The sequence below is a fragment of the Geotrypetes seraphini genome, chromosome 18, assembly GCF_902459505.1.
Source record: "Geotrypetes seraphini chromosome 18, aGeoSer1.1, whole genome shotgun sequence".
Classification (NCBI taxonomy): domain Eukaryota; kingdom Metazoa; phylum Chordata; class Amphibia; order Gymnophiona; family Dermophiidae; genus Geotrypetes; species Geotrypetes seraphini.
The window spans coordinates 8,974,932-9,001,976 of NC_047101.1; the positions used below are offsets into that span (position 1 = coordinate 8,974,932).

General features: G+C 43.0%; 1 protein-coding gene across 1 annotated transcript in view; it reads left to right on the top strand.

Moving 5' to 3' along the window:
- The window catches only part of ACSL6 (acyl-CoA synthetase long chain family member 6), a 58,690-nt gene that overhangs the window by 7,380 nt on the left and 24,265 nt on the right, over positions 1-27,045 (top strand). Inside the window, exons 2-13 of the mRNA XM_033927490.1 lie at positions 9,696-9,916; positions 12,226-12,340; positions 13,260-13,324; positions 15,743-15,844; positions 15,929-16,028; positions 18,376-18,554; positions 19,286-19,318; positions 20,908-20,959; positions 21,814-21,887; positions 23,442-23,519; positions 24,157-24,291; positions 26,018-26,152. Of these exons, the coding sequence (XP_033783381.1) occupies positions 9,722-9,916; positions 12,226-12,340; positions 13,260-13,324; positions 15,743-15,844; positions 15,929-16,028; positions 18,376-18,554; positions 19,286-19,318; positions 20,908-20,959; positions 21,814-21,887; positions 23,442-23,519; positions 24,157-24,291; positions 26,018-26,152 (1,263 nt within the window). The 5' untranslated portion in view covers positions 9,696-9,721. The remainder of the gene's footprint in view (positions 1-9,695; positions 9,917-12,225; positions 12,341-13,259; positions 13,325-15,742; positions 15,845-15,928; positions 16,029-18,375; positions 18,555-19,285; positions 19,319-20,907; positions 20,960-21,813; positions 21,888-23,441; positions 23,520-24,156; positions 24,292-26,017; positions 26,153-27,045) is intronic.

The window sequence follows — 27,045 nt, forward strand, 5'->3', positions numbered from 1 at the left end:
AAAAAGATCCCCCCAAATATCATTTCTTCTATTCTTGGCCAAAGAAATTGAGAAAACCATGTTAAATTGGTTAGAAAGCTATAGATTCCCGTTTTGGATCACTTCTCAATGTTGCTTTCAACATTACCGTGGCACCAAGACCTTGCCGTTGTCTTGATGTCACATGGCAGGGTTTTCAACATGAGATGTTATGTTAAAACACTGCTTGATCATGTTATCATTTAAGGGATATCGGGTAGATGTTAGACTTGTTTTTAAGTCCTTCCCGACTCGAATGTGGGCTGATTTGTATACAACATTTCCTAGTGGTTCAGTTTACTCACTGAGGAACCCTAGGGGCCAACTGTCAGCTATGTGGTTAACATCTGTGACCCCATTCCATACCACCCTTGGCCAAATCTATGTATACAGGAATGAATAGGTCCTCCTTGCTTTTTGTCTTAAATCTATTAAGCATTGTCTGATGCATAATCAATTTGCTTTTAAACTTTGGGGGAGGGGCACAGTTAATCATTTTGCACTTGTATGCCTGAATATTGGTACTTGGGGTATACCTGATTCAAAGCAAAGTCTTATTCTTATTGATCCCAAACCGGATATGAAGCTCCAGATTAAAGCAGTGATTAAACAGCCTTTTAAACTGTTTTTAGTCATTGTTTCAGATTTCTTTACATTACATTAGAGATTTCTATTCCGCCATTACCTTGCAGTTGAAGGCGGATTACAACAGAGTTATAAAAGGAGGGTTACAATATTGGATCATTGGTAAAATCAAGAGAAGTTGAGAAGGCGGATTACAGAAAGAGATAAAAGAGATATAAATGTAATGTAATTTATTTCTTATATACCGCTCCATCCGTTAGGTTCTAAGCGGTTTACAGAAAATATACATTAAGATTAGAAATAAGAAAGGTACTTGAAAAATTCCCTTACTGTCCCGAAGGCTCACAATCTAACTAAAGTACCTGGAGGGTAATAGAGAAGTGAAAAGTAGAGTTAGAGGAAAAAGAAAAATAAAATAAACATTTTAACAAGATTTTAGTTTCCAGAAAAAGGGCTTCTTCAGGGAAGAGACTTGGCCGATAGTCCCAGGATGTCTATGTCTCCTCCCCTGCGATGTTCTCTGGTGGGATACAGTAGTCCATTGGTGAATTCAAGAGAGTTTGAGAAGAACTGGTAGTATCTGTGGGGCAGGGTGAAGGTAGGAGGATGGACAACTTTACAGTTATGGAGTACTGAAATCACAAATGTTTTATACATAGGTCTTCTGCTTCCTGTAGGTCTGTCTTTTACATAGATTATTACTTTTCCCAACTAGGGACTATTTTTTATGTACGGTCAAGATGCCTTAGTCCGAATACCAAAGCTGAACTGGCTCTTTAGGGATAAGCTAAGTACTTTTGCTGCTTTGTTTCTGATTAAAATCGTAATGTTTGACAGATTCATCTCCTAAACAGAAGCCACACTACATTTATATTTTCCTTCTGTCTATTCCTTGTGTATTATGTTGTACCTTCACTATTTGCATTCTGTAATTCGCTAATTGTCTAGCCCTCTCCGATGTGAACCGCCTAGAAGTCATCTGACTATGGCGGTATAGAAAAATAAAGTTATTATTATTATATATTTTTCAGCATCTTTCAGTTAAATAGCCACTCATGATATCATGATGATATTCATACCCCCTTGGGCACCTACAGAGTTGGGGTATTGGGTGTTTGAAGTTCACGGTTCTGCTCATGAAGCGATATCAGTATATCTGATTTTGCTTTGCTTGCTTCAGGTGTGACATACCTACTCACAATTACCCACATGACGGAAACTTGTAGCCACAAAATGCCATCCATGGGCAAAGATCTGGGTTTTGGATAATCTGACAGCTTTTTTTTTTTTTTTTTTTTAGGTTGGCTCCAGCTTGGAGCAAAGTTAGACTTTGTCATTCTCTGACCCCACCCCAGTCATGTGTACCCATTTCAGCAAGTCCTGCAGCGAGAAGCAGGCTACCCTTGGAAACAGAGACCCAGTCTTCATGCCTTCCCCCCTCCCTTAACTAAGATCTATTGTAACCTGTTACCTTTGACAGAAGGCTTGGCAGGCATGCGATATAAATTTGAATCCAGGCTTCCTACTTCATTCACAACAAGGCAGGCTATTAATTTCTCTATAGTTTTAAGCATGCCAGTGTTTACTTATTAGCGTCTGGTAAGTGCTTCTGGAGGTGGGACTTCTGGCTTTGCTTTGAGATGGCTAATGGCTTATGGCTCCTAAAAAGGTGTGTAAATCTTTGCACATCTGATTAGTCTGGATTGCAAGCCAATTCATATACCTGGAACAACCAACAAAAAAATGGAGGTGGAGAATGCATCTTAAAACATCAGCTAGAATTAGTAATATGAATTTCAAGTTTCAAATTTTTTAATTAAATTGCTTATCTAGTTCCTAAGTGATGTACAGGGTAAAAAAAAAAAAAAATGAGACTAGCTATCGGACAGCAAAATCACAGAAATGACCAAATAAACAAACATCAAGAACAATATGGAAAAGGGGGAGAAATACATGTCTTAAGAGGACAGAAAGACAATTAAGGTAAGAATGCAATGGTAGGTGAAATGGAAGAGGAACATCTCTTTTTTCGTTATTCTGGCATCCTTAAAACTAAATATTATAGAAACTCAATGTAATAATTTACAAGCTGTCTCGGTATCTGCTGTTAAAGATTCTACAGTGATGCATTCTAAAATTGAATCTATGGAGAATATGAATAGAGTAAAAAATCTCCGCTTAGTCAATTTTCCAGTAACTCATCTATTGTCACCTGAAATTTTATTAAGGAAGTTTTTCAAAGAAGTACTGGGAATGGCCAATGCGGAGAAATTTCCAATAAATAATTATTATTATATTCCTCCTAAAAAAATTGAATCTGCCCAGGAGGTGGACCATCTGACCACACCAGAGGTAAATTTGACTGATTTTCTGGAAGATACACAGGATGTGATCCAGAGTCGGTCCACCCTGGTGATAACATGCATGAGCGAGATGGATAAGATGTTATTAATGAAACTTTACTTTAAAAACAGGTTAATGAAATTTTGTGGGGATTTAGTTAGGATTTTTCCAGATGTCTCTAGAATCACTCAATTGAGAAGGAAAGAATTTCTGAAATTGAAGGATAGAGTTCTGGCTCTAGAGGCATCTTTTACCTGAAATTTCCTTGTAAATGTTTGGTTAAGTTACAAGATATTGAGTATGCCTTTTGGGATCCTATACAACTACAACGATTTTTAGTTGCAAGAGAACAGAAATAAGTTTGTTTCATCTAGCTGAGAATAAGAGGAGAAATTAAATTAAATTAATATCCCACGGAGAGGGTAGTGGATGCCTGGAATGCGCTCCCGAGAGAGGTGGTGGAGAGTAAAACTGACTGAGTTCAAAGAAGCGTGGGATGAACACAAATGATCTAGAATCAGAAAATAATATTAAATATTGAACTAAGGCCAGTTACTGGGCAGACTTGCACGGTCTGTGTCTATATATGTCCGTTTGGTGAAGGATGGGCTGGGGAGGGCTTCAATGGCTGGGAGGGTGTAGATGGGCTGGAGTAGGTTTTGAAGGAGATTTCGGCAGTTGGAACCCAAGCACAGTACCGGGTAAAGCTTTGGATTCTTGCCCAGAAATAGCTAAGAAGAAGAAGAAGAAAAAAAAATATATTTAAATTGAATCAGGTTGGGCAGACTGGATGGACCATTCAGGTCTTTATCTGCCGTCATCTACTATGTTATTATGTTGCATTGATTTAGGTTGTGTTGTTTTGAGGCATCCAAAAAAAACCCCCAGTAGTGGTATAAAACTGGAGTCCTGATGCACAAAAGCGTTTCCTTGCAAATAAGACTGATTTTAACCAGGACAGTCTCCTGCTGATGTACAAAGGGATCTCCGTGGCTGCTACAGATTTTGTTTAGCAGTCACTGAGAATACTATGCTAATGCAGTACAAGGAGCTCGTTAGTATTCTAATGAGTACTTGGTGTATTGCACAGCAGGGAAACGTGTTCCCTTGCATACTTCACTGACGTGGTCAGAGCTGTTATCTTATTTTCCTGTCGGTGCCTGAATGCTCATTGGCTCAGGCACTTATAGGACAGTAAGGCTATAACAGCCCACCCTGACAACATAAAAAAAAAAAAAAAAAAGCCAACCTCTCCCAAGCCTTTATGCTCCCCCCCCCCCCCCAAGATCAACAGGAGGCATGGCCAGTCTCTCCTATCTTGCCTGGATCCCCCCCCTGGTTCTCTCCCCACATGCCTTCTACTGTAATGGGCTGGTAGAGATGCCAACTTCCTGCCAGCAAGCTCGCCGCTTCAAAATTAGCAGGCCTTCCTTTCCCAGGGTATCCTGGTGATGCATTAGGAGGAGCCTTAAGTTCCAGGATGCACTGGGAAGGGGAAGAGGCGGGCCTGCAGGCAGGAGGTGAGTGAGTATGGCCACTCCCCCCCTTTTTTATGGGCACAGATGTTTGTGAGTAACAGGGGAAGCCCTGAAGCCGCCAGCTCAGTTAATCTGGGCGGGGAGAGCAGCTTGACAGGAACGAGTTGTTGTGCCTAGTGATTGCGCTTCTGAGCCAAAACCAGGCACAAGTCTTCCATCCTTTTACTGGCAATTCTCCTCACAAATAGCATGCATATAATTTGCATGCTGTTGTGTTGAGCATCTCTAGTAGAAGAGAGATTGCTCCCACCATGGTGTCGGAGCTTTGTGCAAATGGGCCTAGGTGTGTTCTCTTATTTGCGGTAATATAAGCAGAGGCCATGCTGTAGGAAGCCTCCTCCTGCTCCTTGCCCGACTGCCAGATTTTCTGCATAACGGAACAGTAGGTTCTCTGTATTTGTAGACAGAAGTGGAACAGTGGGAGACAGGTTTTGCTCTCTCTGAGCTTCTGCATCTTTACCATCTATGTTCAGATTCTATTTATCATAAATGAGTTTCTATGCTCTGTGTGCTGGAGGTGATGGTTATTCTTTGAACTGTTTGGTTTTATTGGATTTTATAAATGTCACATTCTACTGTTTATATATTAATTTGGATATTAAGATGTCTTCTGGTATCGTGTTTCCCCCCCCAAATAAAACATTGTCTTATATTAATTTTGAGCCCCCAAAAAGCATTAGGTCTTATTTTTTTCATGTACAATGATCACCTCTCCTTTCCTTTCCTTCACCCCCAATTCTTCCTCTCCCCCACATGTGCAGCATCTTTCCTCCCCTCTCCCCCATCCCCTTGCGCCTTCCCTCTACAGCATCTTTCTATCCCTCCCTCCATCCCCCTGTGCAGCAGAACCCTTACACTGTGCACAGCATCTTTCTATCCCAAATATGCCTCCACAAACTCATTGTCGTTCTGAAAACCTGATTGGGTAGTTGTGCCTCCAGGAATCTGCTGCTGGTATAGAACAGACTTGATTCTAAAAACTTGAAGCGAGGATGGAAGCCTTGACAAATCTCCCCTGCAAATCAAGCCAGAGCGGATCGATTACTGCTGCATTAAAACTGTTTTAGCTAGAACTTTTTTTTTGGTCTTTAAAAGCAAGTAGACTTAGCATGGTGGGGGTGGTCTGTCAATCCGGATAACCCTGTCCCAGAAAAGATGGCGAGTAGACCTGCAAGTAGAAATCTTGGCATGCATTTCAATCTTGCATTTCAAAGCGTTTGTGTATTGTGTGCTCGGGGCCCCCCTCTGAGGGCATTCAGGAGAAATCTAGGGGAAAGGTAACTAGGGAAAGTGGGAGGAAAAGACGGTGACGCAAGAGATCTTTTTGTATTTGTTATTTTAATCTAACGCGGTAGGAAAACATTTTAATAATGACTAAAACCTATAGAATGCATCTATGGGTGTCTCGGTACCTATTAAAGCTTGCTGATTATTTTTTTTAAGTGCAAGGATTACCAGTAGTCTGTGAATATAGACTTCCCACTGGCTCCACTTTTAATCTGCTCATGGCAAGGATGTAGCTTCAGTCCCCTCCCCCCCCTAAGACTCTTAACTTGAGGAAAATCCAAGACCAAAACACAGTAAGTGGAGCCAGCTGGCAATTCTAAAACGGTAGTGGTACCCGTCTTTTAGTGCAGTTCTGGCAGGGATATACCACAGCATTTAAAATTGCTCACGTTATCTTTATAACTGCTCGAGTATTTAAATAGCTACAATGTAAGCAATAATGCTTTCAAAGGCTCAGTTTCTGCTTTGAAAACAGGAACATCATCCTAGCAAATGATTCCGCATCGGAATGCAGTGATGCTGAAATCAAACGTAGTAAGGATCAGACTGAGGAATAAAATGGGAGTTATAGACGGGGGGATGAAGTGATGTGTTGCTTGTCTTTACTGGAGAAGAAATTCATCCCCTTGGAATATAGGATTAAGGGCTCCTTTTGCTAAGCCACGTTAGGGCTTTAACGCGTGGAATAGCGCGCTCTACATTGCCCTGCACGCTAGACCTTAACGCCAGCATTGAGCTGGCGTTGGTTCTAGAAGCGTAGCACGCGGTAATTTCCTGTGTGCGCTAAAAACGCTAGTTCACCTTTAGTAAAAGGAGCCCTACGTGTAAGGTCTTGATGTTGGCACGTAGAGTATTATTTGAATTACAACCTTCATATCTTTCTAACCTGGGTGTTATTCTGTGCACCTGGGTCAGGGGTGGGCAATTCCGGTCCTCGAGAGCTGGAGCCAGGTCAGGGTTTCAGGATATCCACAATGAATATGTATGAGATGGATTTGCATGCACTGCCTCCTTGAGATGCAAATCTATCTCATGCATATATTGATTGTGGATATCCTGAAAACCTGACCTGGCTCCGGCTCTCGAGGACTGGAATTGCCTACCCCGACCCAGGTGATTATTAAGATCACTGATCGATAATCACTGGTCAACAAAAAAAAAAAAATTTTTCTTTTGCTACTGAGCACTTAAGAAGTGCTCTTAGTTAATGTAATGACACTGATTTCAGAACTGTAATTGAAATTCAGCTAGCACGTCAGGTTTCTGAGATGAACGTTACTGACTTTTTTTTTTTTTAAGACAATGTGCCATATTGGCACAATATTGTGAGTAAAAACTGTCCCACCAAACTTGTGTTAAGGAGTTTACTCTGAAAACAAACATGAAGACAATAAGGAGACATGTTACAGCTTATATTTATGCCTAACTCACACAAAGTGATGTCGGCATGTTCAGAAATGTTTGAGACGCCTTTCTTTTACACTTGTACTGTACATTTCTCTCTTTACAAGTGAAGGGACACGTGTAGTTTTCTTTCAACTGTGTTTGAAGCTGTAAATCCAGACCTTGTTTGTTTTTCCTTCTCTTGTTGAAATACTGCAAGGCCATTTTATGTTTGACAGATGTGTGTTCTTACCTTGTTGTGAAGTAAATTCAATTGTTTTCATAATCGTATTTGCAAGAAGCTTTAGATAAGAAAAAGGCTCTGCTGACCAAAGCACCCTTTGGACTTCAGCCTTTAGATAGTAAGATGCTTGTTATTTCTTTAAAGTTTCATGTGATCTGTGTCCATATATGGTTTGTATTTACGTCATATGCTGACAACACTGATCCATGTAAAATGATATAAAAGGGTTGTAGAGCTGACAATAAACTGGACATGTTTGGGAGATAGTCTGTTGTCTCTAAGATATTGTCCCCAGATGCATCTGACTTGTGAATAACAGAGAGTGTGGGGCAGTAATTGGGGCCCTATTCTTTTCAACAAGAACCAACAATAGTCTCCCGTCGTACTGGGATTGAACTTTCACTGATATCTGCTTTCCATCACTTTGATATCTTGATGAAATCTTTCCCCATGCTCATCGTTGGCATCACCAAGATTGAGTGGGAAGAAGTCGAGGTGAGAATGTAAGAAGTGCATTTTAAGTGACATTCTGGCACCCATTAGCAGTTATGCTGTCAAAATGTTCTCTACAAACTCAGCATAATTCTCTAATCTGTGATTACCAAGAAAATTCTGAACAACCAGCATGAATGCTTCCCATGCTGCTGATTCAGCTGGATTCAGCTTCTGTTTGAGCGCATCATCAAGGATCAGTTCATGGATTTCGGGTCCAACAAAAACACCTTCTTTGATTTTGGCTTCACTGTTCTCAAAACCAAACGTACTTCTTAGGTGGCGATTGTGCAATAAATTGTCCACAGATATAACATCCCTTTGTTATCAGGATGGTTCATAATTATAATATCTTAGACAAAACCAAACAAAATATAAAAATTCACAGATAGAAAAAGCAGCACATTCACCTTTCAAATTACTGGTATATGTGATCGAGCTGTCCTATAATGCAATATTGTGTTAACAGGAACAGTAAAATACCAATGCTTCATGGTAGCATTATTGACTAAAATGACAAACACAAACTGACATAACTTAAATACAGGATCTGATTGACTCTCTAAATCGGAAAACAGTTTTCATCTGCATGTGGCCTTTTAAGGTACAGGTGACAGAACTCCAGCAGCAAAATGCTTGTTGACCAGTGTAATAGAGTAGCTTATACCTCATATATTGATGGCTCATCTTGCCTCAACTAGAAATTGTGCATTTTTTATATATTTGGTTCCAATTTTATGGAATAGTTTACTTGTAGAATTGAGAGAGGAAGAATCTTTCTTAAATTTTAAGACATTTGAAGTAGAGACTGACACGGAGACAAATTTGTCCCCGTTCCACAGGAACTCAATTTCCCTGCCCCGTCCCTGCAAGTTTTGTTGCTATCCCTGTCCCTTTCCTGTAAGCTGTGCTTTAACCCAAGCCTCAAACACTTATGATTTTAAAGTGTTTGAGGCTTGTGCGGATGAGGACGGAGCTTAGGCATTGGTGGAATGAGGCATTATGACATCACAATCTGAGCTCTAGAATGTTGCTACTTATGATGTTAAAGCGTTTGAGGCTTGTGCAGGTGAGGACGGAGCTTAGGCATTGGTGGAATGAAGCATTATGACATCACAATCGGAGCTCTAGAATGTTGCTACTTAGGATTTGAAAGCGTTTGAGGCTTGTGCGGATGAGGTACCATGAGTCGGATATAAGATCTTTGGACTTAACTCTGTATGTTCTTGTTTTAAGGAAACCTTGAAACCAGTCATGAACTCTACCTGAAATTCCTGGGGTCTAGAATCTGGAGTAGTATGGGGTGGTCAACTAAGTCGAAAGCTGCTGAGAGATAGAGTTGGATGATTAGCAGCTTGTTTCCTTTGCTGAGAAGTTGTTGGGCAATATCTAGTAAGGATACCAGTAGTGTTTCTGTGCTATGATTAGTTCCTGCTGAACCAGAACGTATGCAGGCAGGGCTAGTCTCAGTTAGGGCTCTGGTCTTTGACCTAAGGGCTGCCGCGTGAGCGGACTGCTGGGCACGATGGACCACTGGTTTGACCCAGCAGCGACAATTCTTATGTTCTTAATTTGTAACATTAGGATACCAAGAGAGCGTAACAAGTGATTTCTAATGTAGTTGAGCTTGTGTTTCCAACTGACTATTCATGGAGCTACTCCAAGAGTTATGTAGGCATCCATATATAAAGGGACATATGGATGTCCTTCTAATGTACTATACGTTCTAGTCTCATCGGCAGCATCACTGGATTCTGCACCCCTTCCCCTTAATTGCTTATAACTTTCTCTTTCTCTTTTAATAGAGTTGGCAGCTTCAATCTTTGAAAAGATGCAAGCCCAGGAAATTCTGAGGAGTTTGCGGCTACCAGAGTACGAGGACTTCAGTCAGTTCTTCCGCAGTTTGCCAGCCACCACCTTGGTGGGACTAGGTGCCTTTGCAGCTGTTGTAGCTTACTGGTTTGCCAGTAGGCCCAAAGCCATGAAGCCCCCGTGCAACCTCCTGAGGCAGTCGGAAGAAGTCGAGGTAGGGGCAGTACAACCTGGTTTGAATCTACCTTCACGTGTGATTTAATACTTGAGTCAGCTTGTTAACAAGGTCACCTAAGAAGCTGGGTCTAAGCATTCGGTCCTGTGTCCATTTGAAGCGTTCGCTGCGAAGCTGATGGCCATGCCATAGGCAGCTGCAAAATTCCTGTTTTATGTTAAACTCTTTACTGTTTGGTGGGTGAATGAATTGTGGCCTTGTATCTAAGAAAAAAATAAAAAAATTTAAATTGAATCAGGTTGGGCAGACTGGATGGACCATTCGGGTCTTTATCTGCCGTCATCTACTATGTTACTATCTGGATCAGCTAATACATTGCTTCCTATTTTTTCCAAACACTGGCACTATTTAACAAAAGGATAGTGTCCACAAATCTTGGGGTACCCATGTTTGCCCTCTTGTTTACTTGACGGATGGATGTTGAAGACTGCCATTCTATGTAGAGAATCTCTCACAGCTGAACATTTAATTTATTTGCTTCTGCTCCGCTTAAACCTTTCAGTTCTAGGCGGATTATAATACAAAATATCTGGACATTTCCAGGGAAATACATTTCAAAACTTATTAGGCAGACATTGGATTATCTGTCGCACATGAAATTGCAACCGCATGACTTTTTTATATTTTTTTTAGAAGTTGGTTTGGGCCAGTGAAGGTCTTTCCACCCCCCTCCCCCCCACAGGTGGAGTGAAGCATTTAGAGGTTCTACAGCAGGATATACTCTTGATATCTAAAGAGCATATCCTCTCTTAACAAAGCTCCCATTATGAATAAATGCTTGGGGGGGGAACCCCAAAAAAATTTCTAGAAAACAGGCAAAACAGTAAAAACTAGGGATGGGTGGCTGGAATATTTATAGAGCTGTAGAGTTTGAATTGGAAGCACTTTTGGGTGGAGTCGGTGTTGGTGGGGGGCGGGGGGGGGAAATGTACCGACTCCAGCTTCTTAATTTACCATACATGTATCATTTTTATACCTATCTTTGTGCTGGCTCTAAAGTTTATATTTACAAGTACTTTTAGACCAGGAAAAAAATAAAATAAATGTAAAGCCTAGTTATCAATAGGGGTCAGAGTCAGATAGGTTTGTACCAACCAGTGGCGTAGTGAGGATAAGATGCCCTTGGGGTGATGGCACCCTCCTCTCCACTACCCTTCTCATTCTACGCCCCCCATGTCAAACCCACACCCTCCTCCCCCCCCCCCCCATACCTCTTTAAATCTTCCAGGTCAAGCTTCTCTGGCCTGCTGCTTGCGCTGGCTTTTCCCTCTTGATGTCACTTCCTGGCCCCATGACCAGGAAGTGATTTCAGAGGGAAACCAGGCTAGCACGAGCAATGCGCTGGCAAAGATTTTAAAGAGGTAAGGGGAAGGGAGAGGGGAGTGGAGAAATTCCCCCCACCAAAATGGTGCCCGGGGTGGTCTTCCCACCATGCCCGCCCCTTACTATGCCACTAGTACCAACTGCACAACCCTGCTTTAAACTCAGCTATGCTGATTCCTTTACCGTGTGTTCCAGGAACACGTCTCGTAGCCGACTGCCGAGTGACACTTTCTCCTGAAGTGTGCTATCTACTACAAGGGTTGTCCTTTTTAGGCTCCCTCTTACAAAGTCGTGATGGTGAGTCCTCTAGGAACTGAATGGGTTGTGTCGCCTTTGCTGGGCAAGAATCGCTTTTGCGGCTTTGGAAAAGGGACCCTTAGCCTTGCGAGGAGAGTGTGGCGTAGTGGTTAGAGCTACAGCCTCGACGTCCTGAGGTGGTGGGGGGTCAAACCCTGTGCCGCTCCTGGGCAAGTCAGCTAATCCTCCACATTAGATTGTGAGCCCACCAGGACAGATGGGGAAAATGCTTGAAGTTATCTGTATGTATAACCGCTTTGAATGTGGTTGTTAAAACTACAAAAAAGGTGGTATTCAAGTTCCAATCCCTTTTTTCTTTTTAGTACCAAATTTGTTTGCTCATTCTTGCTATGATTTTATAGACCTCCACCAGTTACTCGGCAATCCCTTCCCCCAAACTGAAGAGTTGGCAGCCTCGTTAGCATTTTCCTCTAACTTTTTTTTTTCTAGTTAAAACTTTACGTGGTGACCAGACTGCATCCAGCAACAAGTTCCAAGATTCTGCATTGTTTCCATAATACAACATTTGTTTGGCAGCCATGATGGTCTATTTCGGCAGCTTTTACTCAAGTGTCGCATAATTCTATAAGACCAAAGCTGTCATTACTTGTGTATAAGTTTCATATCTAGACTAATAAAACGTGTGCCACTGTTTTTGTTTTTGGCAGAATGGTGGGGGAGCTCGGCGTTCTGTATTAGGAGACGGTCCTGAACTGTTAACGCACTACTATGATGATGCTAAAACAATGTATGAAGTATTTAAAAGGGGGCAGCTAATATCTGGTAAGCATTTCATGTTTGATTTGATTTATAATTTATATTCCCCCATATCCTAAAATTCTATGCAGATTACAAATTATTCAGGTGCTGAAGCATTTTTCCTTAACTGTCCCGGTGGGCTCCCACTCTACCAAATGTACCTGAGGCAATAGGGATTAAGTGACTTGCCCAGGGTCACAAGGAGCAGTGCGGGATTCGAACCCACAACCTCAGGTTGATGAGGCTGTAGCTGTAACCACTGCATCACACACACACTCCCAGCAGAATTTAAGGGGTTTAAAAATAATTTTAAAAAATCAATAAAAGTTGGATCGAGATGAAGATTTGAACAAATGGGAAGTATGAGATCCATACAAAAAAACCCCATAATTCCGGTCCTCGAGAGCCGGAGCCAGGACAGGTTTTCAGGATCTCCACAATGAACATGTATGAGATGGATTTGCATGCACTGCCTCCTTGAGATGCAAATCTATCTCCTGCATATTGATTGTGGATATCCTGAAAACCTGACCTGGCTCCGGCTCTCGAGGACCGGAATTGCCTACCCCTGGTCTAAGCAAATGGTGAGAGAACCCAGTATTGTGACCAATTGAAGCTAGAACTATCATTTCCGATTTGCTATGTAAGTATTAGATTGAGTGGCTGTATTTGAGCGTGTGCGTATTTTCTCAACGCAAGCAGAGCTTTTGTTACTTACAGGGCTGGGAGGTTTGTCACTTGTTTCCGCTATTAGATGTTATGGCGGCAAACGATGAGTCTTCTAATTTATTACAAAGAGATATGATTGATTGGAAACCGTTGAAAACCTGGAATGTGGAAGTAATGGTACAATTGCTGTCTGTTTACTGAGGCAGGCCGGTATTGAGAGAGAATCCCTCCTGCTTCAAAATGTGACAAACTGATGTACTGTGTTCTGCTGCAGAAAATGAGCCGTGTTTGGGCACCCGAAAACCTAAGCAACCTTACCAGTGGCTGTCGTACAAAGAGGTGAGGACAGTTTAATTTTATGAAGCTATAGACTTGGTACAGTGAGCTAGCTGAAACTTGGGGGGGGAAATTGAGCTGAGCTTTAATCCGTATCTGGAGTGTTTCAAGCTTAGATTATCTGACTTTTTTTAAAAATTATGCCCGCACTGTTGTAGGAGTCTCTCAAAGAAGTTTTGCTGAAATCCAGGATAAATTTTTAAGGGTGGTTGTTCTATATTGTTGCTCTTGCCACAAACTGTATGCAAAACCCTGCAGTGTCGAGTAAAGGCAGAAGAAAGAAATTGCCTATAAAGATGCAGGGTGGGGTGGGGGGGGGAGGCTATCCAGTCATGTCACCAACTGGGAGATAATCAATTTTATTTATTTTATGTATTTATATACCGCCTTTCAATTGGGTACTCAAGCATTTTCCCTATCTGTCCTGGCGAGCTCACCATCTATCTAATGTACCTGGGACAATGGGGGGATTAAGTGACTTCCCCAGGGTCACAAGGAGAAGCATGGGTTTGATCCCACAACCTCAGGGTGCTAAGGCTGTAGCTTTAACCACACCACCATACTCTCCCCCCCTTAAATAGCCTAAAAATTCTAGAGGAACCAAATCACACCTTGGAATCACTATGGGTAGAAATTCCTTGTATACTACTCTCCACCTGGCTAGGATGAACAGACAGTTGCCGAAATGTTATCGGACATCATGGAGGCTAATGAGCTGGTTAGCACAATGGTGATTTTCAATTATCCTGATATTGACTGGGTACATGTAACAGGGCAGGCTAGGAAGGTAAAATTGAACTCGAGGTCTGCTTTATGGAGCAGCTGGTTCAGGAACCAACAAGACAAAGCAATTCTAGATCTAGTTCTTAAGAGGAGCATATGAATAAGAGGTAATGATGTTGGGGCCAATTGATAGCAACAGAGATCATAACACAGATTTGATCATAACCTTTGGAATAAGTACACCCAGGAAATCTAATAGAGTAGCGATATTAAAAAAACAAACAAACTTAGGAGCAGATGCAAAGGTCAAAAATTTACATCAGGCATGGCTGTTCAAAAATACCATGCTGGAAGCCCAGCCCAGACCATGATGAGAAGATGGCTAGACATGGGGGAGAATAATAACGCAGAAGGAAGATGCTGGACAGGGGGGGGGCATAGGGATATAGAGGAGTGATACTGTACACAGGAGGAGGAGATCATAGAACTGTGAGATGACGAAGACGGTGAGATGGGCACAGAGTAAATACTAGAAAAGGACATATAGGAGACATGGAGAAGGGAGAAGCTGAACATGGGGAACAATACATACACAGATAGAAGAAATGTGAAATGGTCAGGAGACACTGGCAAGTTAGTTAAGAGAAGAGAAAAGAAAACGGGCACTGTGGATGGGCAGACTAGATGGGCCATTTTGGCCTTTATCTGCCGTCATGTTTCTGTTTCTATGTATTAGAGGAAGGAAGACCAAACAGCAGCCAATGTGGTTGACAGGTGAGGTGAAGGAAGCTATTGGAGCTACCTACATTCTTTGAAGACACATTGAAACCCTCAGCTTGGTAAAGGTTGGGAATTATACGGAAAGGAATGGAAAACAAAGATGAGAATTGTTATAACATTCTTGTATGTCTCCATGTGGTCGCATCTCAAATACTGTGACAAATGATAAAAGGGATGGAACAACTTCACTATAAGGAAAGGCTAAAGTGGCTAAGACTCTTTAGCCTGGAAAAGATGGCTCAGGGGAGATATGATAGGTCTCTAAAATACTGAGTGGACTAGAGCAGGTAGATATGAATTGCTTGTTTACTCTTTTGGAGGAAAAAAAAAAAATGCTATAATGAGACTTCTAACTAGTAGGTTTAAAACGAACCAGAGAATTTCTTCACTTGGCATGTGATTAAACTCTTGAATTTGTTGCCCCAAAATGTGGGAAAAGCAGTTGGCTTAGCAGGGTTTAGAAAAGGTTTGGATAACTTTCCCAAGAGAAAAGTCTATAAGCCATTATTAAGATGGACTTGAGGAAACCCACTGATTCCTAGGATAAGAAGCATAAAATCAGTTTTACTACGTAGGATTTTGCCAGGTACTTGTGACCTGAGTTGGCCACGGTTGGAAATGGGATACTGGACTTGATAGACCTTTGGTCTGTCCCAGTATGGCAGCTCTTTTTTTTAATTCTTATGGTGGGAAACTAACATACCAGTTCTAAGTATTTTCAGCGTAGCTTTCTTTTTAGGTCTGCCTGAAGCTTTTATCTTCAGGATTTCAGAATAGAATAGATCAGAGAACATGAAATAGAAATCTTTCTTTTTAACCATCATTTAGCTGTAGTTAACTTCCACCGAGTATATTTAGGCTCGTAGTGTTCAGAGAATCTTTTCTTTTTTTTTTTTTTCATGTTTTTATACCTTGCAGGTCTCGGACCAGGCTGAGTGGTTGGGGTCGGGACTCTTGCAGCAGGGGTGCAAGGCATCCCCCGATCAGTTCATTGGTGTGTTTGCTCAGAACCGCCCTGAGGTAAGATTCTCCAGCTGACTTTGCGCAAGCGCGCACTGCCCTCCGCCATGTAACTCTCATCCTAGTCTGCATTCCTCTTTCTAGTGGATCATTTCGGAGCTGGCTTGCTACACTTACTCCATGGTGGTGGTTCCCCTTTATGACACATTGGGCCAGGGGGCCATTCATTACATTATTAACACAGGTAAGATTTTCAGCTGAAAAGTTCTAGTACATTTAGCCAAAGGGGTTTTTGGTTTGTTCGTTTTTCTTAAATAGCAAATGTTAACAGAAAAACCATTGAATTGTCGAAGATCAGATTTTCAGACGAAAGAATGGGTTCTAGAGGTCAAGACGACTTGTTCTGTCTAATTTAATACCCCCCCCTTTTTTGTGAGAACTAGTGTGTAAACTAGAGCGATTTGTGTCGGTTAGAAAACTGGGCGGAGAAATGGCAGATGAAGTTCAATGTGGAGAAATGCAAGGTAATGCATTTAGGCAGTAAAAATAAGGAATACGAGTACAGAATGTCGGGTGCAACTCTGGGAAAAAGTGAACAAGAAAGGGATCTGGGTGTACTGATAGATAGGACCCTGAAGCCGTCGGCACAATGCGCGGCAGCAGCAAAGAAGGCAAATAGAATGTTGGGCATGATAAAGAAAGGAATCTCGAGTAGATCGGAGAAAGTTATAATGCCGCTTTATAGGGCAATGGTCAGACCCCACTTGGAATACTGCGTCCAACATTGGTCTCCCTACCTAAAGAAGGATATAAAACTGCTGGAGAGGGTGCAGAGACGAGCAACTAAACTAGTGAAGGGTATGGAGAAACTGGAATATGAGGATCGACTTAAAACACTGGGATTGTTCTCCCTTGAGAAAAGGAGACTGCGTGGGGATATGATCGAGACCTTCAAAATACTGAAAGGAATTGACAAAATAGAGCAGAGAAGATTATTTACAATGTCCAATTTGACACGGACAAGAGGACATGAAATGAAGCTAAGGGGGGACAAGTTCAGGACTAATGTCAGGAAGTTCTGCTTCACACAGAGAGTGGTTGACACCTGGAATGCCCTCCCAGGGGAGATTATGACAGAATCGACCATCCTAGGCTTCAAAAGCAAACTAGATGCATATCTCCTTGAGAGAGGCATATAAAGATATGGTTGGCTATAAAATAAACCAGGTGTATACCTGGCAGGGCCTCCGCGTGTGCGGATCGCCGGACTTGATGGACCGAAGGTCTGACCCGGAGATGGCGCTTCTTATGTTCTTATGTTAAAGATAGTTGTATGCAAATCTTTGTATACTTCATATGTATAAAATCTACAACTTTGACTTCTCTTGAGTTCAGAGCTTTATGCATTCATGAGCTTCAACCAACCCTTTCAAGTTTATAGGATACCTCAAATTAGGATTACCAGAAGTCTGGTTTTACCCGGACATGTCCTCTTTTTAGAGGCCAAGTCCGAGTGTCCAGGTTTTGAAAAAATTCCAACGCGGGACCGCGTAAGGAGGGCGTGTGCGGGTACGACATGGTGACATCCCTAGCATGCGTGTGATGTCATCGCATATACTTGTGCATGCACAGATGCCCTCCTGACGTGGCTCCAAGCATGAGAACAGGTTGGGGGGGGGGTGTAGAACTGGGCGGGCCTGGGGGCAGGGCCATGGGTCCAGATTTTACAGTAGTAAAATCTGGTGACCCTACCCAAAATGAATGTGCATGACCTAGTTCTGCATATAATGGAGGCAGCACATGCAAATTTCTCAGGCATATTCATTGGAGGTTTCCTAGAAACCTGACTGGGTGGGTACACCGTCAATAACGCGCAGGAAATTGCGCACCGACAATTTGCTCCATCAAATGTGCGCACCGACAAGTGCACACATGAAGGGAGCGGGATTTTTGGGGCACAATTGTAAGTGTAGTGGGGGGGGTTTGCGACAATGTTGAAATTGAGACTGTGTTGGCAACCCCTGAACGAGAGCGCGATTGTAGTGGGGGTGGGTTTCCACTCCCCTCATCCCTTCAGAGCGGAAGAGCCAGGCTTCGGGAGGAGAGCACGAGTTTTTTAAGTATACTGGGGGTTCCCCCCCCCTCACACACACACCTCCTCAGAGCACTTTGGCATCCCCCGAACGAGTACATGATTGTAGTGGGGGGTGTTTCCCTTCTCACCCACCCTCAGAGTGCAACGGAAAGGCCTCGGAGCGGTGGTGCGTAAATGTCTGGGCATGATTGTTGGCGTGTATGCTTTTGACGGGTCATCGACTGGGTATGGTCCTGAAAACCAAGTTGAGAACCCCACGGCTAGACTTAGCGGTCCTGCTAATGAGTTTAGTCTGTTGGCTTTTTATACTGCATTTGCCCAAAGCAGATGGAAACGAGAGACCATTTTCAGTCATTTAAGATACTGTTTTGTCTTCTAAGTGGATGTAGCCTTTTAAATACGGCATTTGAATACAGCTGTGGTGTACATGTTTTGATTTAAAAGCTGCTCCTCTGGAAAGACTTGGAAGTGTTAACTGGGTTTTGGTGTCCCGTAGCTGACATTTCCACAGTCATCTGTGACAAGCCAGAAAAAGCCAGACTCCTCTTGGAACATGTGGAGAAGAGAGACATTCCAGGGCTGAAACGTATAATCGTCATGGATCCATTTGAAGAGGATCTACAGGACTGGGGTAGAAAATGTGGAGTGCACATCCAGTCTCTGCAAGAAACAGAGGTGGGCATCGGTCCCCAGGCCTTGCTGGTTGCATGATCAAGGTTTAGATGGGATAAAAAAAAAAAAATGCAGCTTTCCAATGCAGAACAGCAGGTCTTAATGGACTATGTTTAAATTTTGACTATTTTACGGGAGTAAACGTTCCAAAACACCTAAACACTATGTAATGTTCCTTTCATCTAGCTGCCCCCTATGACTGGAATAAATGACCCAAGTTTGTCCGTCGGGCCCCTTCCCTTATTTAGAAGCAGACTGAAAAATCTACCTTTTTGATATAGCTTTCAATCCTTAACCCTACTCCTCTGCCCTCCAACCCAGCCAGCAGATTAACCGTTCCCCTTAACTGTATCCGTGACATCCTGATTGTCTTGATTGTAAGCTCTTTCAAGCAGGGACTGTTTTCTTATTCTTTGTGACTCTGTGCAGTGCTGCGTGCGTCTGGTAGCGCTATAGACATAATTAATAGCAGTAGTAGTAACTTATAAACCCCTTACTGGACAGAGCGCCGGAGGGGAAGGGGCTTGGACATTTGAGACGGACAGCTCTGCGAAATAAAAAATTCAAGACCCGACTAGGGAAGTGTTCTTATGTCACTAATATTGAACAGATTTTCTGGCATTTTCAGCTTACTGCTTGTACTTTTTACATGTGCGATTTAAACCCTAATTGTTTACAGACAGGATGGGATTAATGTGTCAATGTCTCTTGGTTGCTTTTTTTTTTTTTCTTAGGAGTGTGGACGAGCACACTGGCAAGCTCCTGTGGTGAGTTGAGCTGGTGGGGGTGGAATGATAGCCTTGGACTCTTTTGGTATGTAGGAGCAGGCCTGCTGGTGCCTTACTTCAATAGGTTGGACGCCTTGTGTCCTTTCTAATAGCCACTGGGGAACTTTTTGTCTCGATTTTAGATGGGTAAGAAACTAACGAAAATTCTTCTTACTTTCAATCCCTGGGGTGGGAAACGGCCTGTACAAAAGTTCTCGGATGAAATACTCGCATTGTAAAAAGATACGATTGTCGCTTGATTTTTCTGTGCTGCAATCAAAAAATGTACTCGAGACATCTTGATTGTCACTTCAGTGTTACTTAATCCCAGCCTACTGCTACTTAAATATTTTCCTGTGGGGACTTGTGGCTTTTTGGCCTGCTTTATAGGCTTAGGCTGTTTAAAGGATGGAATACAATGATGGGTGGAGGCACTTGGGCATGTCCTTCTTCAAACTGGGACTTCCCTGTTTGTGGGAATATCATTGGGTCGAGCATAAGTAAAGACTGGTGAGAGTAGAGCTTGACATGAGGACAAATTTTTCCCCGTCCCTGCCCCATTCCTGCAAGCTCTGTCCTCATCTGCACAAGCCTCAAACCCTTTAAAATCCTAAGTAGCAACATTCTAGAGCTCAGATTGTGATGTCATAATGCCTCATTCCACCAATGCCTAAGCTTCGTCCTCATCTGCACAAGCCTCAAACCCTTTAAAATCCTAAGTAGCAACATTCTAGAGCTCAGATTGTGATGTCATAATGCCTCATTCCACCAATGCCTAAGCTCCGTCCTCATCTGCACAAGCCTCAAACACTTTAAAATCCTAAGTAGCAACATTCTAGAGCTCAGATTGTGATGTCATAATGCCTCATTCCACCAATGCCTAAGCTCCGTCCTCATCTGCACAAGCCTCCAACGCTTTAAAATCCTAAGTAGCAACATTCTAGAGCTCAGATTGTGATGTCATAATGCCTCATTCCACCAATGCCTAAGCTCCGCCCTCATCTGCACAAGCCTCAAACCCTTTAAAATCCTAAGTAGCAACATTCTGGAGCTCAGATTGTGATGTCATAATGCCTCATTCCACCAATGCCTAAGCTCCGCCCTCATCTGCACAAGCCTCAAACCCTTTAAAATCCTAAGTAGCAACATTCTAGAGCTCAGACTGTGATGTCATAATGCCTCATTCCACCAATGCCTAAGCTCCGTCCTCGTCTGCACAAGCCTCAAACCCTTTAAAATCGTACGTGTTTGAGGTGTGTGATTAAGACGGAACTTACAGGAATGGGGAAGGAACAGCAACAAAACTCGCGGGAATGGGGAAATTGAGTTCCTGTAGGGTTGAGGAGAAATTTGTCCCCGTGCCATTCTGTAGGTGAGAGTAAAGGCCTTTTTCCAGATTGAATAAAAATCCCTTAAATAACTTCAACAAGGAACTCTCTCTTATATGTTTTTGATGTACAGTGTTGCATGTGTCTAGTCGAAGTTAAAGTGAGGGAGAGGAGACCATGAAAAAAAAAACCTCCTTGCTTAATGGCTAGGTGTAGACACGATGGCCTTAGTGAGTGACGAGGTTTATTTGTTCTTTCTAGCCTCCAAGACCAGAAGACCTCTCAATAGTATGTTTTACCAGTGGCACTACAGGTAACGTCTGTTTTCTGCAATGCAATGGTTACTGCGGGTGGGCAGATGGATGGGCCATTTGGCCTTTAACTGCTATCATGTTTCTATAAAGTTCTATGACCTCACAATGCAAGTGTAAAGAGCCTTAGCCTATAACCATAAAGCTCTAGGAGCTCATAATGCAGGGGTAAAGAGCCTTGGCCAATAGGGAGAGGAGGAGATAATGGTTACTGCGGATGGGCAGACTGGCTGGGCCATTTGGCCTTTATCTGCCATGTTTCTATAACATAGGCATCGGGCCTCTAAACTCAAACGAATATCCTGCAGTGAGAAACTGAGAAATCATTGGAAAATAGCTGGTGTACAAGGGGGAAAAAAATAACCGTGCAGTAATTGTACTAGTGGTAGTTCTAACATGTGCGTTCTTAGTAAAAGAATTCAACCGTTTTCACAACTGGGCTTTTCGCTTGCAGGACTTCTTGAGACTGTCTAGTTGCATTTTATAGAGCAGCTTCCAGGTCTGCTGAAGTTGTGTGAAATCCTACTCCAAAATCAGCAGATACTGGCGGGGCTGCCAGAGATTGATTTATACTTTTTCCGTTGTTTTCCAATGAGAGGATGAGCAAATGGAACCTGGATGTACTTTACAGAACGCATGCATATTTGATGGACCAAATTTTTTGCTGTATTCTAAATAATAGACTTGGGAACACCTGTACCTGTTTTTAATGGAGTTCTTTTATTACCATATTGAATTATTTTGTAAACTGCTTTGTTCTTATTTGTAGCTTAAAGCGGTATAGAAAGAATTTTAATAAGATGCCAGGTCTCGACAGTAGATCTGACTTTAGCTGCGATTTCTGTTTTGTTTGCAGGGAATCCTAAAGGTGCCATGCTGACTCATGGGAACGTAGTAGCCGACTTCTCTGGCTTTTTGAAAGTGACAGAGGTGAATGTCTGCACATGTGCACATAGAAGGGCTTTTAGTTTTTTTTTGTTTTTTTTTAAAGGCTAGGGAAAGCAGCAGTCATCATATAATTGCTTCTCTGTTTAATTGGTAGCAATACTTAAAGTAGGACCTATTGAATCCCTCTTATTTTAAGCTCGGCACTACAGCTCCGTGCGGCAAAGTTCTGGGAATTCACACTCTGCTGGAAACGGAGGTGATGCATCTGGGAGGTGGCAGGGAAACCACAAATGCACGCTTACTTGAAACAGTCTTCCTTGCATAGCTTAATGGGAAATGATTGGATAAATGGCATAAAGAAAGGAGAGACCCTTATCAATTTTTTTTTTTTTTTTTTTGCTTGTATTTATATCCCTTTTGTGGGGGAGAGCAAGGCAGGATAGACGGGTGCCTAGGGGTGCACCTGGGAGGGCGAGGGGAAGCAGAGAGCAGTTTGTAAATGTATGCCTGACACCAATTTATCTGGGCCTGGGCCTGTAGGGAGGGTGCGCATTTACCTGGTAAAACAATTTGACAGTTTAAGCTGGAGTCTACAGATTTGGTCTGGTATTGGGAGTGCATTTAGATTTTGGTGGTTGGTTATTCAAAGGGTGCAAGTTTACCCAGAGCAATTTGATACCCTCGCACCAGTTCAGGAGGAAAGCAGTGCATGGGGGGGAGGGATGCTTCCACTTTCCACTCCCCACCCCCTTATAGAAGAGGCTTCTAGAAGACAGTCGTGTAACATAGTTTCTCCTAGGTGCTCACCATTACCATCTTCCTGTTCAAGTATTGTTACAAAGGCTGAAGTGGGGCTTGTATATTGCCTTTTGTGGTTTCACATTCAAAAGTACTTTATATATATATACTGGTGCTCGTTTTGTACCTGGAGCAACAGAGGATTACGTGACTTTGCCCAGGGTCAGAAGGAGCAGCACTGGGATTGATCCCGCAACCTCGGGGGTCCTAAGGCAGCAGCTCTACTATCTCTGGACTCTCGTTAGTCTCCTCCCCCCCCCCCCCCCCAAGTAGAATGTGCGGAAATAAAGCTTCTAATTTTGAAAGGCTGGGAATCCTTCCCAATTGCAGTCAACTCGCTCACCCCCCCTTAGCTATTCTTGTGGGGTGCTGGGACGAACACACAGCCAGTGTATTTGCAATGGGAGCTGTGAATAACGTTGAAAACATGTTGGCCGTGCTAGCTCCCGCTTCTCCGATAGGTGGGTAGCTCCAGCCCCCCCCCCTTCCCCGTGCTTGTTCTGTTGCTCCTGTATTTTAACCCCTTTTGCCTCCTGTGCTGCTCTCTTCCTCATTCTCTTGACTTGATACCCCCTTTTGCTCTGTTTCTCTTTGTTTTTATGACTTTTCTTGTCTTCCTGTCAGTGTTTCTCTTCTTTCTGTCTCCCATGCCATTCGCCTGCAGAAAGTGATCTTTCCGAGACAGGACGATGTGCTCATCTCCTTCCTGCCCTTGGCTCACATGTTTGAGAGACTCATACAGGTAAGGCGCACGTCTGATCTGACGACCTTGCTGGGCTACTTTCTTTTCTCTTCCAGAGCTTGTGGTCCCTTACTTGTGAGGATGTGCACATATGCTATTTGCCTTTGCCACACATGTTTGAGAGGATGGTACAGGTAAGATCTTTGAAGGCCTCATGGCGTGACTATTCAGTAATGTAGCAAAGCTTTTGCTTAGACATATGCACAAGGTACCAGCTGACCTTCAGTGCACAACTTTTGTGCGCAAATCAGATTTCACCAGATCGAATGCAAATATAATGCCCAGTTTAGTGGTAAAGCCATGTGCTCGGCCATCAACAGAACTCTAGCATAAGCTTTCTTCCATAGGCCTCTTAATTGATGTGTGGGCCTATGGTAGCCCTACCCACTTTGTTATGAACTTCCTTGATAACAGAAACCTAGGGGGAGGGGGATAAATGTCCTTGCAGGGACTGAGCTTATAGCCCCCACATGAACTTGCAATTGATGGCAGCTACTAGTTTAAGATCTTCTCAAAATGAGGGTGGATGCAAAGTAGAAAGCCATACTAGAAGAATCTGGGATACATCCTTCCCAGCGGTAGTAATTGGTGCTCAAATGTTAACTGTCTTGCACACCTCATGGATTTATTCTATTGCACAAAATTGCCATTTTCAAAAGTAAATGAGGGTCATTGTATGAAAGTTGATGATTTAATGATGCTATGTTTTCAGATTGAGACCTGGTGCACATGCGTATGGATAATCTTCTTTTTTTTTTCCCCTTGCTACAGTCAGTTGTGTATTGTCATGGGGGACGTATTGGCTTCTTTCAAGGAGATATTCGCCTTTTATCTGATGATATGAAAACACTGCGTCCAACCATCTTCCCTGTTGTTCCAAGACTTCTAAACAGAATGTACGATAAGGTGAGTGTAAATATGTTTCTAGGTTCGGTAACCATAAAGTTAGATGGCTTCACAATGCCAAGTGTTAAGAGCCTTAGCCTATAAGGAGAGGAGGAGGAGAGTGGATACTGTGATGTGATGGGCAGACTTGATGAGCCATTTGGCCTTTTATCTGCCACCATGTTTCTATAAAGTTCTATGAACACACAATGCAGGTGTAAAGAGCCTTGGCCCATAGGGAGAGGAGATGATAGCGGATGCTGTGGATGGGCTAGTTGGCCTTTATCTGCCACCATGTTTCTATGACCTCACAATGCAGGTGTAAAGAGCCCTGGCCTATAGGGAGAGGAGATGATAATGGATGCTGTGGATGGGTAAAGTGGATTGGCCATTTGGTCTTTTATCTGCCATCATGTTTCTGTCTCTATAATCATAAAGCTCTATGACCTCAAAATGCTAGTGTTAAGAGCCTTAGCCTATCTATGGGCCATTTGGCCGTTATCTACTCCTAACTGGTGTCCCACAATGTTGCTTCTCCCCCTTACAATCTGTGCAAAACTCTGCTGCACGACTTATCTTCTACCAACCAGAGATACAAGAAACTTAACGACGTCCCTTTCATAACCTTTTTATGCGACTTCACTCCATTTTGGTTTTATAGTTCTCTGCAGTGCCAATGGCAAACCTCTTCCCACAGGGAAAGATGCTGGAAAAATAGTTGGTTCTCTCTCTCCCTTCTCCCAAATACGATAAGACTCTTAAGTTTCAAGTTTTTATTTGTATTTGATGAATTCCAGTTACTAAGCGATTTACAACTTCATAAAACAAATTTATAAAAGTAAACAAAATAAACATTAGACTAACAGTTTTGAGACAGACACGAAACGTGAAGGGTAAAGTTACAACTTCATAGATAAGAAAAAGAGACAAAAAACAGGGAAAAAAACAGTAGGTTGGGTAAATAAAGCTGAACCGTAATATCTTCATCTACAAGAAAAAAAAAATTAAAGATTGAACGCGTCTTTAAACAGATAGCTTTTTAGAAGTTTTTTGAATTGGCCAAGGTCATTTTCTTCTAATATATTGGGGAAGAGTGTTCCACAATTGGGGGGCCATTACTGAGAACATATCATGCCTAGGCCATTTAAGTTTGCTGAGACAAGCTCACAGATTGCTCTCAGCGCTTGTGTAGCAATTACAGGGTTTAGTGAGGTTGAGGGGTGGTAGATTCAGGGGCAGTGTTAGGAAATTCTACTTTACGGAGAGGGTGGTGGATGCCTGGAATGCGCTCCCGAGAGAGGTGGTGGAGAGTAAAACGGTGACTGAGTTCAAAGAAGCGTGGGATGAACACAGAAGATTTAGAATCAGAAAATAAGATTAAATATTGAACTAAGGCCAGTACTGGGCCTTAGACTTGCACGGTCTGTGTCTGTGTATGGCCGTTTGGTGGAGGATGGGCAGGGGAGGGCTTCAATGGCTGGGAGGGTGTAGATGGGCTGGAGTAAGTCTTAACAGAGATTTCGGCAGTTGGAACCCAAGAAATAGTTAAGAATAAAAAATTAAAAAATTTAAATTGAATCAGGTTGGGCAGACTGGATGGACCATTCGGGTCTTTATCTGCCGTCATCTACTAGGTTACTATGATCATGGCTTGTTCTGCCTCTGTGCAGGATTAGCCATTTGCTATAGAACGAGCAGGTTTCCTTTACATTACATTTCTTTTTTTTAATTATTTCCCCCCCCCCAGATCTTCAGCCAAGCTGATACACCAGTAAAACGCTGGCTCTTGGAGTTCGCTTCTAAGCGCAAGGAAGCCGAAGTTCGATGCGGCATCATTAGGAATGACAGCTTGTGGGACAAACTGTTATTTAAAAAAATACAGGTAAGAACTTGGGAAGACCAACTGGCTAACTGGTTTATGGACTCTTCCTCCACAAATCTGTCAAATTCAGCTATGCTTAACCACAGCTTAATTGTACACAGTAGGGGGGTGGGGGATATTTGCTTTTTGTTTCAGGTATGCTAATGTTTATATGCAGATGTTGGTGGAAAAACGTACTTGGTTCGGGTTGTGGTACAGTGCCCACCAACCCAAAAGGGAAGGCAGCTGGGACGGTGGGAACTGAGGGCTGGATTTGGTGGGAGGTGGGGCTTGTGATCAAGTGCTAGAGGGAGCCTGTGTAAGATGGCCCATGTGATTTGACTGCAAACCTGGAAATTACAACAGCTGTATTGCACGGGGACTGCAGTAGCCACAGCTGCACGGACTGTGCCAATCTTGTGCTGACGGGAGGAAGAGATGTGCTGGATTGTAGATCTCTGCTCTTTGTGTAGGGGGGGGTATGGTTATGTTTTTTTACTGGTATGTAATCACAGTGGTGAAGGGTGGGGACGATCTGCCCTGGGCACCAGCGCCCCTCCCATGCCTCCCCTCCCCATGCGTGTTGCCCCCCTCCTCCCCCCGGTCTCTTTCCCCTGCAGCTCTAGTTCACCACCACGAGCAACATTTTCAGTATGTTTCTCGTGACCATGGCAACTCTTCCACCGACGTTACTTCTGGGGGGGCTGTGTGTAAGAAGTGACATCAGAGGGAAAACTGCCGGGGTTGCGAGGAGTACGTTGAAGCCGTTCCTCGTAGCGATGTAACAGCTAGAGGTATGGGGGAAGGGAAAGGAAGGGGGCAGACGCGAGGGTGGGGGAGGGGTGCCTCTCACCCTCACAATGGCACTATGTAGTCGCCTTTTCTTGGGGGGGGGGCAGACCAAGTGATGTACA